Here is a 13,368-nt window from a genome sequence, read left to right as displayed (position 1 = left end):
CAAGTGGGTGTTTACCTCTAAGTGTCAACACCTGGGAGATATTAAATGTTAGCCAGCTGCAGCCTGAGCGAATCGCGCACCATAATGACAATGACGTGTTGGACACTGGTTTGGATGTTCATGGTTTGTTGGAGGATGACCGGGAGGCTTTGTCGTCGGGCCAGTACTATGCTGCTGCTACTGCATCAGTTAGCCAAGATGATCATCCCTCTTCTCGCTATACCGCCGTGCAGCTGAGAAACTGGAGGTGGAGGCTCACAAAGCAACATGGTTCATGGGATAATGACTGCCCATGTTCCCACATTACGTCTTGGAGTTGACTTCAACATAGGACAAACCCCTGTCCATCATTTGGATTTGAATGGAGTTGAGGAGGCTGGTTTAGTCAATTCCCTGCCTTTGGAACCATCTCTGGCAGCTGATCTGGCCCTGTCCCACAACCATGGTGTGGGCGGCCCCACAACCCTCCCATTCTGTGCTTCTCAGCTGGACAAGAGCTACTGAGCACAAGCTGGCAGCACTCGTGGGCTGAGCTCTGTCACCAGAGGAGGAGCTTGGGACACAGGAGCCCCCGATGGTCCACTGGTGCTCCTTCTCAATGAAGTTAGAGTCTCCCTGACGACATTCTTCATGGGTCGCACTGGGCAGAGAGATGGGGTCAATGGTGAAGGCTGACTCTCTCTGGCGTTCCCCACAGGGATAGAGCGGTATATTGGGATGAGCCAGGGATGGCGGAGGGTTTGTCAGGCAATCACTCGATGCCATTCAGGCGAAGTGTGAGTTGAGGAAGAAGCAGGTGGAAGCTCTGCGCAGCATCATCCTTCGGCTGGATTCAAAACAAGCCCTCCATGATCGCTTGCAAGGCTGCATAACCACCAATTCCCTCCATAAGGTCAGCATCAGCTATGAGTACGGGCTCCCAAACTAACTGCAGTTAGTTAGTCATCACTGCACACTTTTGCTCGGTTTGAACGTGACTGCCCCCTTCATGGCTCACGCTGTCCTTTCTGCTGGTCTATGTTACACAAGGGAGCCATTTTGGTCTCTAGAGCTAATTTCCTCCTTCATGACAACTGTTTATATAACTCACCTGTTTACATTTTATCAAGGCTTTAAGTTTTGCGCAATTGGGGGAGGGGCCTCTTGAGTTACAGGTGGGTGCCACAGTCACAGTGTCAGCTCCACCCACGCCCCTCCTCTTTGGCTATTTTTGGATTAGCCGGGAGTTAGTGCTGGAGTCAGACACTGTCAAGATGGCAAGATGGAAATCTGTAGGTGACGTCACAGAGGTCACATCCATCTTTATTTACAGTCTATGGTTGTACTGAGTGAATCAACTGAAATGGAGCAGCAGTCGTGTTATGACTATAACTTCTGTTCCCTGAGGGAGAGGAACGAACACTTGACTGTCCCACCACGCAGCCGGGCACGGTGAAGAGCGGCTGTCAACCGGGATCTCACATACACCGTCAGAGGTCGTCTGCCTTAAAGGCTTGACTGGAGTTGTTTTCGGCCATGCGAGTTAACTGTTGGACATTAGGAAACAGCCAGTCAAATTCTCTAGTAGTGAACTATAGTAACATTAGAAGATGAACCTGATGAATAATGAGATAGATGTCTCCCCTGTGCTCATGACAGTCAGTAACTAAAGCTTCAACAACAAGAAGTTTTACAATCCATTAGCGATGCAGCCTGTGAGAGAACTGAAACACAATCGTAACGTTTAGAAGTCACTGCACTCGTCCATGTTTGGATGACAAACCAATGTTACATACTGTATTCTATGTATGAAAAGAGCTTTAATGTTTGCTGTGCCTTCTGACTGTAAAAAAACTTAAGGCATAAAACTTCACAAGTTTTGACTGCTGTTGTTTTATCAGTTTTACATCATCCCGTTCTATCTGCTGCTGCCAGGACGCTCCAGTAAAAAGACATTTTTAATGTCAGTGAGGCTCTTTCCTGATTGAACATAACTCAAACCTACACCTCTACAGAGCACAGACATTTCTCAAATGGGTTTGAGGACATTAACCAGTTCTACTATGGAGCAAAGAACTATGTTGTAGTACAACAGAGAACCCTGTTGTGAAAAGAGTGAGTACCTTAAACTTTAACAGCGTCCACAAATTCACAAGCCAGTGTGCACTTTAAAAGAACACAATTACACGGTGGATAATTTTAGTTGTATGCAGTATATCACTGTTTATGTCTTAACAGTCTTTGATAGCTTGTTGTTAAAAGCACATCACATATTTTTAAGACTCGTATTTACATCCTCTATATATCTTCCCTTTATCAACATATTAAAGTTTAGTAATTAAGTACAGCAAAAGAATGGCTCATGAATTTTATCCTAGAATAGAAACTAAACCTGGACCACCAGCACTTATACTCCTGCTGTTAGAGACCCAACTGTCATTAGTCTAAACCAAATTTGTTTTATCTGGGTTCAGGACTTATACCCATCACCTTGAATAATACAGAGGTGTTTTATTGACAACAAAAGGGAATAGCAATCAATTATCAAGTAGTTTAAATGGTGTATAATGTCATACTGCGTTTGAATCATGGAAGTGGGTCTGTAAGGTACCCGAAAATCCACAGGCAGGAAGAAGGTTAATTAATTCAGTTCATTGACATCTGTCCTCTCTGACCAGCAGGCTGAGAATAAAGGCCATCAAGTCAAGATGTTAAACACAGGTCAGAATCCATTGTTAAGTTCATCATGAATTGTAGAGACACAGGTTTAAGTGCACAACCTGCTGCATGGAACAATAATTACATGGAGTGAGGAGACATTCATTAAGTCTTCATAGACTCAGTAAATGCACAAAGCGTCCAACTGACTCTGTGCCGACAAATCATTCATACACACAAACACCACACACCAAGACACACAGGTAAGGACTGCACATTTTGGAAAAAAAAGAAAAAGTCTTGGTAATTCAGCCTGATTCAGGACGCTGCAGTGAGGGCCGGTTAGCATCTGTTGTAAACTGCAAAAAAAAAAAAAAAAAAAATGCAAGCAAAAGCGTGACAATATCATATAATGAATAACATAACCGTTTAATGATTTGTTTGTTATACTGTGCAGTCCATTTCTTTAAAAAGGTGACAGTGTGAGTACAGATTCAATTATTCACCATGCAGACAGTACGTATTCACATCAGTATTCATTCAAGTGTGTTGCTCTCTGTCCAGCAGCCAGTGTTTTTGGATGGTAGTGCTAATATGGAGAGGATAAAGCTCTAGTTGTGTATGATGATGATGGAGGCCAGTCGCTGGCCTAGTACACACACATCAGGACGAGACACATCAGGACTGAGAGGAACACACTCACAGGGAGGTAAATAAATGTTAATTTCAACTTGTGTACAAACACAGATACAGTTGAAACCCAGACACTTCAGTCATTCAGAGGCTCATAAAACGTGAAGCGTGTTGAAAATATGACCTCACTAGACAGCTGGGGCAAGAACTCCCAACAGGCAGGTACAAGGAACACACACATAACAACATCAATCACTCTGACTGAGATAGGTCTCCTCCACTCATGTCAATACAACATAAGAGAATCAAAGATGGCCAGAAGCTACATATAAAGAAGACCACAGTTATATTTAGCTGTATCATTCTAAATGAGCACAGAATGCACTGCTGCCTAGCTGTAGTCCAGCAGGGGTAAAGAAGACATGCCATGATTTTGAGACTGTCCTCCCATGAAGAAATTTTGGTGCCCAGTGCAGAAATTTGACATCGAACGTTAAAGCTGGTGTTTAAATCTGGTGTGAAGGCTGAAGAGAGCTGAAGAGAGCTGAAGAGAGCGTTCTGCTGTGTATATGAACATTGTAAACATGTGGAGGCTCAATTAAGCACCAGACAGTCAGCTGCATTATTTCTCTGATGTTGATTAAGGCCCCCCCCCTCCCCGACACATTACAACATCCTGAAGGTTCGTGGGTAGGAACCTTCAGCGTAAATGTTTACCATGTTTTGTGATAATTGGACAAACTCATTGATTAATGGCACAATTTGCTTGGAGTTGGAATTTGAAGTTTATTGGTCAAAATATTGAAAACTAAATAAGATATCAATAAGATCTATGCAACTTTTGATAAATGATGACCTACAGAAAGTTGCACCTATGGTTTAGGAGGAAATGTGAAGAATGTGTTCAGAATGGCAGAAAATCTATCATGCGCACTTTTATGGTCACAGAAGGTTTTTTGTCGAGCACACTGAGCTGGAAATAATAACATTGATAAATCAACGCAAAAACAACATGGTTCTGACTCTTCAGGGCTTGAACTGTAATAATTAGAAAAAACATTGTTACTTTCTTTAGATGCAGAGTAACAGTGGTCCAGAGACTCTGATATGACACGCAGCAGTTCAGCAAAAGCTTTTAATTTTTTTGCCTTGGTAAAATCTCAGTACTGAGTACCTGGCGGCTGCTGCAGTGGTGTGCACACAGTGAAGATGATGGTGAACTGTCAGAGGAGGCAGAATGGAGAGAACAAAATTAACATGTTAAGAAGTGTGTTGGAGTCGCATCTAAATGTGTCCACAAATTATTTTGGTAAAAGAGCCAGAACAAGCACAGTCCCTGTGGAGCAGCTGCAGTAGCATATTAATACAGCTGCACCATTTACTATTGGTCTCAATTATATTATTATAAAATGTATCCACTTCTTTTCCATCTGTGACTTTAAGGAGGAGACCTTTCTTGTTGAGAATTATTTTTTTTTTGTTACTTTACACTAGTAGTTGCTAAGAAGATTTTCTATTACACAATGGTATTACAAACCTCGAAGAAAAAAAAAGTTATGAGCTGCTGAGTGACTGGAATGTGCAGGTTCCCAGAGATGAGTTTCATGATATGTAGTGTGGGTTAGGAAAACATATAGTGCATACACACAAGCCCAGAACAGAATGAACACATTCTGGTTCAGTTCAAACATGTAGAACAAAAATGTTTTCGTTAAAGTCTCGTCAGCCAGGATCAGGTGTCGGGATAAAGTGATGTGATGATGACACTTACACACTGGTCCATCCAACATGTTGAGAACATGCATCATGCGCAGGAAAGAAAGAAACACAGCCGGAAAGACAGAAACAAAGAGAGAGGTGACGGAAAAGAACAAAGACAAAAACCATCAAAATAAAGTGGGTGCCAAGATGTAAGTGCACTGAGAGCAAACTAAAACATGAAAAAGTCAACTGAGGACAGTGCAACACAACAGGTGAGCTAAAGACAAAAAAAAACCCCACAGCACTTAGTGGAGGCAAATCACATGTTTGTACCAGCAGAAAAACAATGGTTTTTTTCTGTTTAAAATGCATGAATGACAATACTGCACAGAACTATGTATTATTAGGCAGGGCTGAGTCAGCAGTGCTCACTTTCTATATTTAAAACCAATAATGCAAGTTAAGGTGGAGAGAAGGACAGAAGACATCACTCTAACAGCAGTAAACCAATGCAGTCCTCCACCTTCCCTCCCCGATCACCCCACCCACATCCACACACCCCCCACCCCCACACCCCCCCCCCCCCGCACTCGCTCAGTGCTGCTTCATGAAACATGGATTTACTCTGTTCCTTATAACTTTCTTGTAGCTCTCACTGTTGGAGACAGCGAGTGGGTTGGTATCAATCTTCTGTGGTGGCCCAAATAAAGCTGTGACAGTTTGGGGTTTTCCTAACTGTGAAATGTGCTTGTCCTGACTGTGTGGTATTTTGGCGCCCAGTGTAGAGCTCATAGTGCACAAGTGGGAGCAGAGGAACAAAAGCATTTTGTGCTGCTTCATTCAAATGAGGCGGCACAAAATGATTTGTTGATATTTTGGTGGAAAATGTCTCTTAAATTTTGTAAATAACAGCTGCCATTTTATCAACAACAGGAAACTAAGAAGTTCACTCACATACTGTACGTAGCAGTGATGGAATAATGCTTAAAATGTAAAAAAAATTATTAGAATTAAATCATTTCCAACCCAAAGATGAAACTAATAATAAAATTGGCATAATAATAATAAATTGGCATCAAAAGTGCCGGAGCATTGTCTGAATATATCTATAAATGAACTTCTGGTTTGCATCCTTATAGGAAAAGAGCAGGAAAATTAATTAGACCCAGTTCTGGACTTCATAGTCCCCACAGAAACAATCTGAGCACAGTTAAAGCCACTTCTTCCATCCCCTCAGTTGAAACAGCTCTTTCTGTTTACTTCGTGAAAGATCCCCTGCAAACAGGTTACAACAATATATATATATATATATATATATATATATATATATATATATATTTGCATCACAGAGTCTTGGAATGACACTGACATGCCCTTCTTGTTAAGTCATGCCCCCCAGAGCTCTTATTTTTCCACCAGCTCAGATTGACAGGTGGAGGTGGCGGCCTTCCAGTAATCCACAGAAATAACTGCTGTTGTTCTCCATTCACTCGGTTGTTTTTCCACCTTTGAGATATTTATTTGGAGAAATACATTGTCCATTTTTTGTGACGACAGATCTCCTAGATGTAGCTCTGTTTTTTTTCCAGACTGTTTATTGTCATTAAATTATAATGTTCTAATGACACTGTTCTTATTGTTGGGGATTTTACCTCTGATTTTATCAAACTGGCTTTTTATTGTGATCTCTATGCTGACATATTTATCCAGAAAAAAAAAGAAGTATATTATTTCTATAGATTATAGAAAAAAATGTATCCTCACACCTGATTTCTTTTACAAACAATAATCCCGTTTTAGAAACATTTGAGCCTGGTTTTCACTCACTGCTCAGCACTGAGACTGCTCTGGTCAAGACTGCACTGCATTTTAGTTCTCCTTCACCTCAGCTCACTTTCTATTCTATTTCTATCATCACTGCACTAATTAACTGTAAAAATGTTCACGTCATGCTGCTCTGCACGTCCTAGACAATCATTTGATGTGATCACCTGGAGAAGCTGTTGTTGTCTTGCTTCACACTAACCGGCTGAGATTGTATTTATTCATCTCCACACCCTCTGATCGAGCACATACTGTACATGAACCACATTCTGTGCACCACAGCCCCATCACCTTGTGCTTGTTGATGCATCATTAAAATGATGCCCTTCCTCTTTTTACAGGATAATCCTGGTTATTTAACAAGTGATTTATTTTCCAAGTGTTCGCCATCATTCTAATCAATCCTGATCAAAATGTCATCACCTTTAAACGCTGTATTGACTTCAAGATTCTGCTTCTCACTTTTAAGTCACTTCAAAACCTGCACCTCGGTATCTCTGATCTACTCCACCTCTGCACACCTGCCCATCCTCTTGCATCTTCCTCTTCCATTACTGTCACTGTACCTCCTGCCCGCCTGACCACCACGTGGTTCAGAGGCTTCAGCCGTGTTGCCCCTCGACTCTGGAACTCACTTCCACAAGACATCTGTAATACTGATTCTCTTCATGTTTTCAATTCCCACCTCAAAACACACCTCTTCAAACTTGCCAATTCTATTTAACTCCAACACCAGCGCTCAATCATATTTATTTTTATTAAATTTATTCAAATTTATTCTGTATTTTATGCTTGTATTTGCATTTATCTTTTACTATGTGTTGTAAGGTGTCCATGAGTGCCATGAAAGGTGGCTATAAGTAAAATTTATCATTATCATTATCATTATTATTATTATTACTACTACTATTATTATTATTACCTTCCCTACTTTGTAAACCAAAACACAGTTGAGGGCCACAGGAAGTTTGAACAAGAGATTAAACATGTTAATTCATATTCTGTATTTTTCTTAATGTCAACAAATCCCATGAAAAGACCAAAACTAATACATTTTACAACATTGCAATTTTTTAATTTAGCAGAGTATTCACTTAGACTACATTTATAAATTAGGCCACCTGCAGTTTATCTGATTTGCATAAATAAGAATGTGTATTTGTATTTGTATGTATATATATCTGGAAATGAATAGAACACAAAAGAAATGTTTTTTTCTTCTGAGCTCAGAATATTAGTCATTTTTGGAACTACAACCATTTATCCCATAAGAAGAAGAAGAGGGCTATATGAGGGAAAATATCAGTTAATATCAGTAAATCTCTGTTACAAAGCTTGACAAAAGCCTTAGTTCAACAAAAGGATCAGTGTGATGAAGAAGATTTTCTAAAGTAATAATGGTAAATCTGCTCCCATTATCACGGCATGACATGAGAAAGGAAAGCTTTACAGATGTAACTGTTATAAATGGATAGGATAGAAATGCAAATAAGTTCTTATAAACCAGAACTATCCTTTAGCCCATCTATCAGTAGGACCTGTCCCACTGCCTTCTTCATCCATGTCCCACCATGGCTGCCTACCTTCCTTGACAGGAATCGCTGGCTTCTTCTGCCTCAGACCCAGGAGGATGAAGAAGAGGACCAGCGGGATGAAGATCTCAAAGGCCAGCACCCACTGGATGGGAAAAAGACAGAAAATTGATAACATTAATTGTGCTGCATTTTCAATAAAAACCTCTATAAAAAAAAGTCCAGTTTCAGCTCAGTGATCCTGCACCAAGGTTACTTCTTCTTTCATGGTTCTCTACCATGAAACTCAACCTGTCAGTTCCCATCTCCCTGCTCATGGATCATGCTGTGGAATACATAAAGTGTGTGTCCTGCTGCACTACATCATTACATCAGGGAGGAGTGAAGGTGTGTGTGCAGTGTGAAGGATGTACAGTCTGCTGAACATGCACAATGAGCTCATGGCTGCCACTGCCAAAACCTTTGCATAGCGCCAGTCTTCTAAAAACAGGATGTGTGGTGTATAACTGCCCACTGTGCCCATTATATGGACAGTGACACATTTGTGAATGCAACTGTGTCACTGCCTAGTTAAACCTATTTTTTTATTATTACGGGCCTGTTTGCCTATTGAAGTAAAGACAGTCACAAACACCTGTGTTCCTCTTCTGTCTTGAGCCTGTGTCCTTGTCTTGCTTTCAGTCTTTCTTTGTTCCCAGTGCAGGACAAAAACGGTCAGGAGCTAAAATTTTAATTAGCAAGCCACTCAACTGGACACAGCAAGCAGACGGTCCAAACTAGCAATTCATAAATCACATTTAGGCTGTTGGACATTTTTGGCTATATTACACCATGGACAGAGAGAGAGAGAGAGAGAGAGAGACAGGACAGTTAGGGAAGAGAGAGATAGGGGATGACATGCAGCAAAGGACCGGAGTCGGATTGGAACCCAGGCCACTGCGGTGAGGGCTGAGCCTACAGGGCATGAGCTCTACGCAGGCGCCCCTGCATGGCTTTTTTGAATGTCTGTTTTTTATATTACATCACATTAGACTCCTGAGTTTAAGAGCCTGAAGACAATGGAAATGCCAAGATAGCAGATGCATAAATGAAGTAAGCTGAAGTGATGTCAGCCTGATTTAATTCCCAGCAGGCGCCAGACGTCAGTGAACCAAACATTTCACCGGTGCTACCTGTGTCATGACACAAATGAGTCACCCTCCACTTTCACCAACCAGCGAGTGGATGAGTGGTTCCAGCTCTACTTTTATCCACAACCCTGATTACATAAGGAAACATTTGTTGTTGGTGATGTCAGGTGGAGCAGTACAGTCAGTCTGTTCCAGGACAGCAAGAATGTATGACTCCAGGCACTTAATCTGACACAGTGTCTCCAAAGACAATAATATTGTGCAGTCTGACGCATAAGGCCCTGGCGGAATAACCTTCTTCCATATAAACAATGTCTAATACCAGATCTTGCAGGGCTGTGTAAGTGCAAGCATTTTGCTCATGTCGTAACAAGAACAGATGAAATTGTTGTTTCTAAAAGAGAACATGCCACAAAGATTTACTCATGCATGTTTCATACTTTGCCTGCACACACTTTGAGTCATCGGAGCAGCGTGATACAGCAAAGACAAGGACATCATCAAAGAGGGATTTCAACGATCAGTCTGAACCAGACAGCTGTTTCATTTCAGCCACTATGGATTCATGTCTACATGATGTTAATTATACTAGAAGTCGGCCAGTTAATCAGTTTGGCTGATTAATCGCACTGATAGCACGTTACTGGTGGAGGCTCCATTCACAAAGTCAGTGTAATGTCATTGTGTACCTGAGATCATTTATATATTTTTTTTTTAGTATATTTTTTTGAGGCTTTTTATGCCTTTATTGATAGTGCAGTAGAGAGAGACAGGAAATGGGGAGGCAGAGAGAGGGGGAATGACATGCAGCAAAGGCCGGGGCCGACTGCAGCGAGGACTGTAGCCTCTACACATGGGGCACCTGCTTAGACCACTACGCCACACGACGCCCCCATTTATATTTAAATGAAATCTGACTTTATATAAGACAGCTTTATTTATAAATTACAAGCATGATAAGATTGTTGGTTAGAGTGTGGTATTATTAATCAATTGATAATCAATGTAATTAGACTGAAGGTACCTGCTGCACTGCTCTGCTCTGTTTTGCTAGCAGGCATGGTCGGTAGAATTTGGCTCACCATAAGTGCACAACTAAACCACATGTCAGAATGTTCACTTGCTTTTGATTCAGAATAAGAAAAAACTGCTTTGTTAAAATTGGTGTTTGCAGAAGTATCCGGCCACTGCAGGATTAACGCACGTCAAACTCTGGTCATTCACTTTTTTAAATAAGATTTATTATACCACTGAGGATTCTCCATCCTGAATGGCTTCCAGGTCTGGTTTAACTTTTAGGATCAAGACAGTATAACGGGTCAGCTCTGATGCAGGTGTGTGTTTACAAATTTAGGATAAACACAAGAAGCTTGTGCTGTAAAAACTGGACCAGACTCAGTGAATAACTCCCTAAGCCCTATGATAACTATTAATTCAGCTACACAGACTAATGATCAGTGATAACTAACATGTCTTTGGGGTCATCAGGTGGGAACCTCCTTTCACCAGTGTTTTGTCTAGTTGGTCCCACGACACCTCCAGGAGGCTAGACAGTGATCACTGGCGTCCCAGAGTCACTCCCCTAATGCCAGCCATCACTGCTCCTCACACCACAACTATTTTCTCCTTTACCTTGCCTATGCTACCACACACAACATCATCAACTAGGACAAAACACACCAGCAGATTCAGCAAACAAACTCCCCTAACCAGTTGGAGAAAATGGCGGCCATTTTGAATGAGGGAGGTAGAGTCAGGGAGAGGTGCCTGTTTGGGCTAGCTCTCCCCCGCCGGGTTAGGCTGTGCTCTACCTCCCCCTACTCCCCCACTCTCCAACAACTCACCTAAAACAAACAAACTCGCCTAGACAGTCAGAGACACACTACAGACCAATTCAGAGCAATACAAACAAACCAACTCACCTGAACTAACCGCATGGTCTCAAAGAGGCTCACACAGGCCACACCCCCCACTTAAAAACACTTCCTCTTCCTGGATTTTCTTCCTTGCTTCTCCTAAGAGTCTGTCTATCCTAAGTGCTCCCCCTGCTGGGCCCCCAGCTACCATTACTTCTTCTCATCCAAATCCACTGACTGGATCTTACTGCCTCATCTGACATGTCCTTTACTATTTTCCTCACACTCTGTCCACTTCCTCCTAACTCCCTTACCAAAGAGACAACAGACCTTGCTACAAATCCTCTACATCCTACTTCCACTGGACAAATCCTAACTTTCCATCCTCGCTGCTCTGCTTCTGCCCCTAACTCTACATACCTGAGCTTTTTCCTTTCATATGCTTCTTCAACTGAAGCCTCCCACGGAACAGTCAGCTCTATGAAATATACTTTCATTCTACTCCTAGACCACAAGACTATGTCAGGCCTTAACTTTGTACTGGCTATTTCCTGGGGAACAACAAGCTTTCCTCCTAAATCTACCTGCATTTCCCAATCACAAGCATCCTCTAAGCTGCCTTGCCTCCTTGCTGTCTTACCAACTTTCTCTCCCTCTTGAACAAACTTTATCGCAACTCTCCTTGTTTTAGACCCTCCTAAATTTGCCTTCCTCCGTAGGTCTTCTATTCCTGCAGCTAAGCTTTTTAAAACCTGGTTATGTCGCCACGTATACCGGCCTTGCGACAGACTAACCTTACAGCCTGACAAAATGTGCTTTAAAGTTGCAGTACCTGAACACAATGAACATAGCGGGTCTCCATTTACCCAGAGTTTTAGGTTCTGGGGAGTTGGCAATACATCATATGTTGCCCCTATCAAGAATCTAATGCTACTTTCCTCCATACTCCACAGCTCTTTCCAGCTAAGCTTTTTCTTATCTACACCTTCCCAATTCACCCAGTGTCCCTGCTTAGCCTGGGCCACTGCCTTTGCACCCCTTACTATCTCCTCCTGTCTACGAACCTGTTCCACCACTAGCTTTCTCTTTTCCTTGGGACCTGCTCTACTCCACACCGGTTTGCCTGGGCCAAGCCCCAAGCCTCCCTGGCCTATTTGGACATACAGTTCTAGATTCATGTATCAGTATAAAACTCTACTCAAAGATAGAAACAGTGAGGTTGAGCTAAAGAACTTGGAGCTGTTCAGTTACAGCCCACAAATTCAATTCCATCACACTTGCTTATTGCATTATTAGCTACAACATAGAATGACATAAATACAGCAAGGGGAAACAATTTTAAACTCAACACACAAAAAGATTATATTCTCTATGTATGCAAAAACATCAAACCATTTTCAGATTAGGCCGATATGAAAATGGTCCAAACGTACAAGGATATTTATAAAAATGGGGTTTTTCCTCCTTCGCTCCGTCCACATGAAATCACAAAAAACATGCAGAGGGCTGAAAAGCAGCTCTGACTGGTTCCAGTGGGTTAACAACAATGACGTCCCTGTCTACACATCAACACATCAAACACAGTTTCTGTTTTTCAGGTCACAGTTTGCTAATAAGAACTTTGTGCACATCCACATTTCAATAAACACATTCACTCACAAAGAAAAACAACAGACTGTACTGTCACAATCACACACACACACTCACACATGCACTGCTATTCTAACATGCAAACATGGCACACTCTGGCACCAACACACACACATCCATTTATTCATCATCTACAGATTGTCATCTGTGCTGCACACCAGAGACACCATTCACAACGTTCAGAGTCACAATGAAGCCAATGTTTGAGGCTGACAGAGTCAGAGTGTGTGTGAGAGTGTGTGGGACACACACACACACACACACACACACACACAAAGGTCAAATTCTTGGTATTGATTTACACAAATGACATCTGGGACAAGTTATAACCATGTCTAAATACTTTGTGGAGAGTTGTCTGACACTTCCCTTCACCTCCTGCAGATGTTTAGTGGATGAGTCCAC

General features: G+C 41.9%; 1 protein-coding gene across 1 annotated transcript in view; it reads right to left on the bottom strand.

Annotated features, from left to right (window-relative positions):
* abca2 (ATP binding cassette subfamily A member 2) overlaps positions 1–13,368 on the bottom strand; it is a 116,635-nt gene that overhangs the window by 72,272 nt on the left and 30,995 nt on the right. The window contains exon 2 of the mRNA XM_022753053.1: positions 8,379–8,472. Coding sequence (XP_022608774.1) covers positions 8,379–8,472 — 94 coding nt within the window. The remainder of the gene's footprint in view (positions 1–8,378; positions 8,473–13,368) is intronic.

Source organism: Seriola dumerili, unplaced genomic scaffold (assembly GCF_002260705.1).
Source record: "Seriola dumerili isolate Sdu_G_001 unplaced genomic scaffold, Sdu_1.0 BDQW01000017.1, whole genome shotgun sequence".
Taxonomy (NCBI): Eukaryota; Metazoa; Chordata; class Actinopteri; order Carangiformes; family Carangidae; genus Seriola; species Seriola dumerili.
The sequence above is the reverse complement of the archived record's forward strand: the minus strand, read 5'-3'. Positions and strand labels throughout refer to the sequence as shown.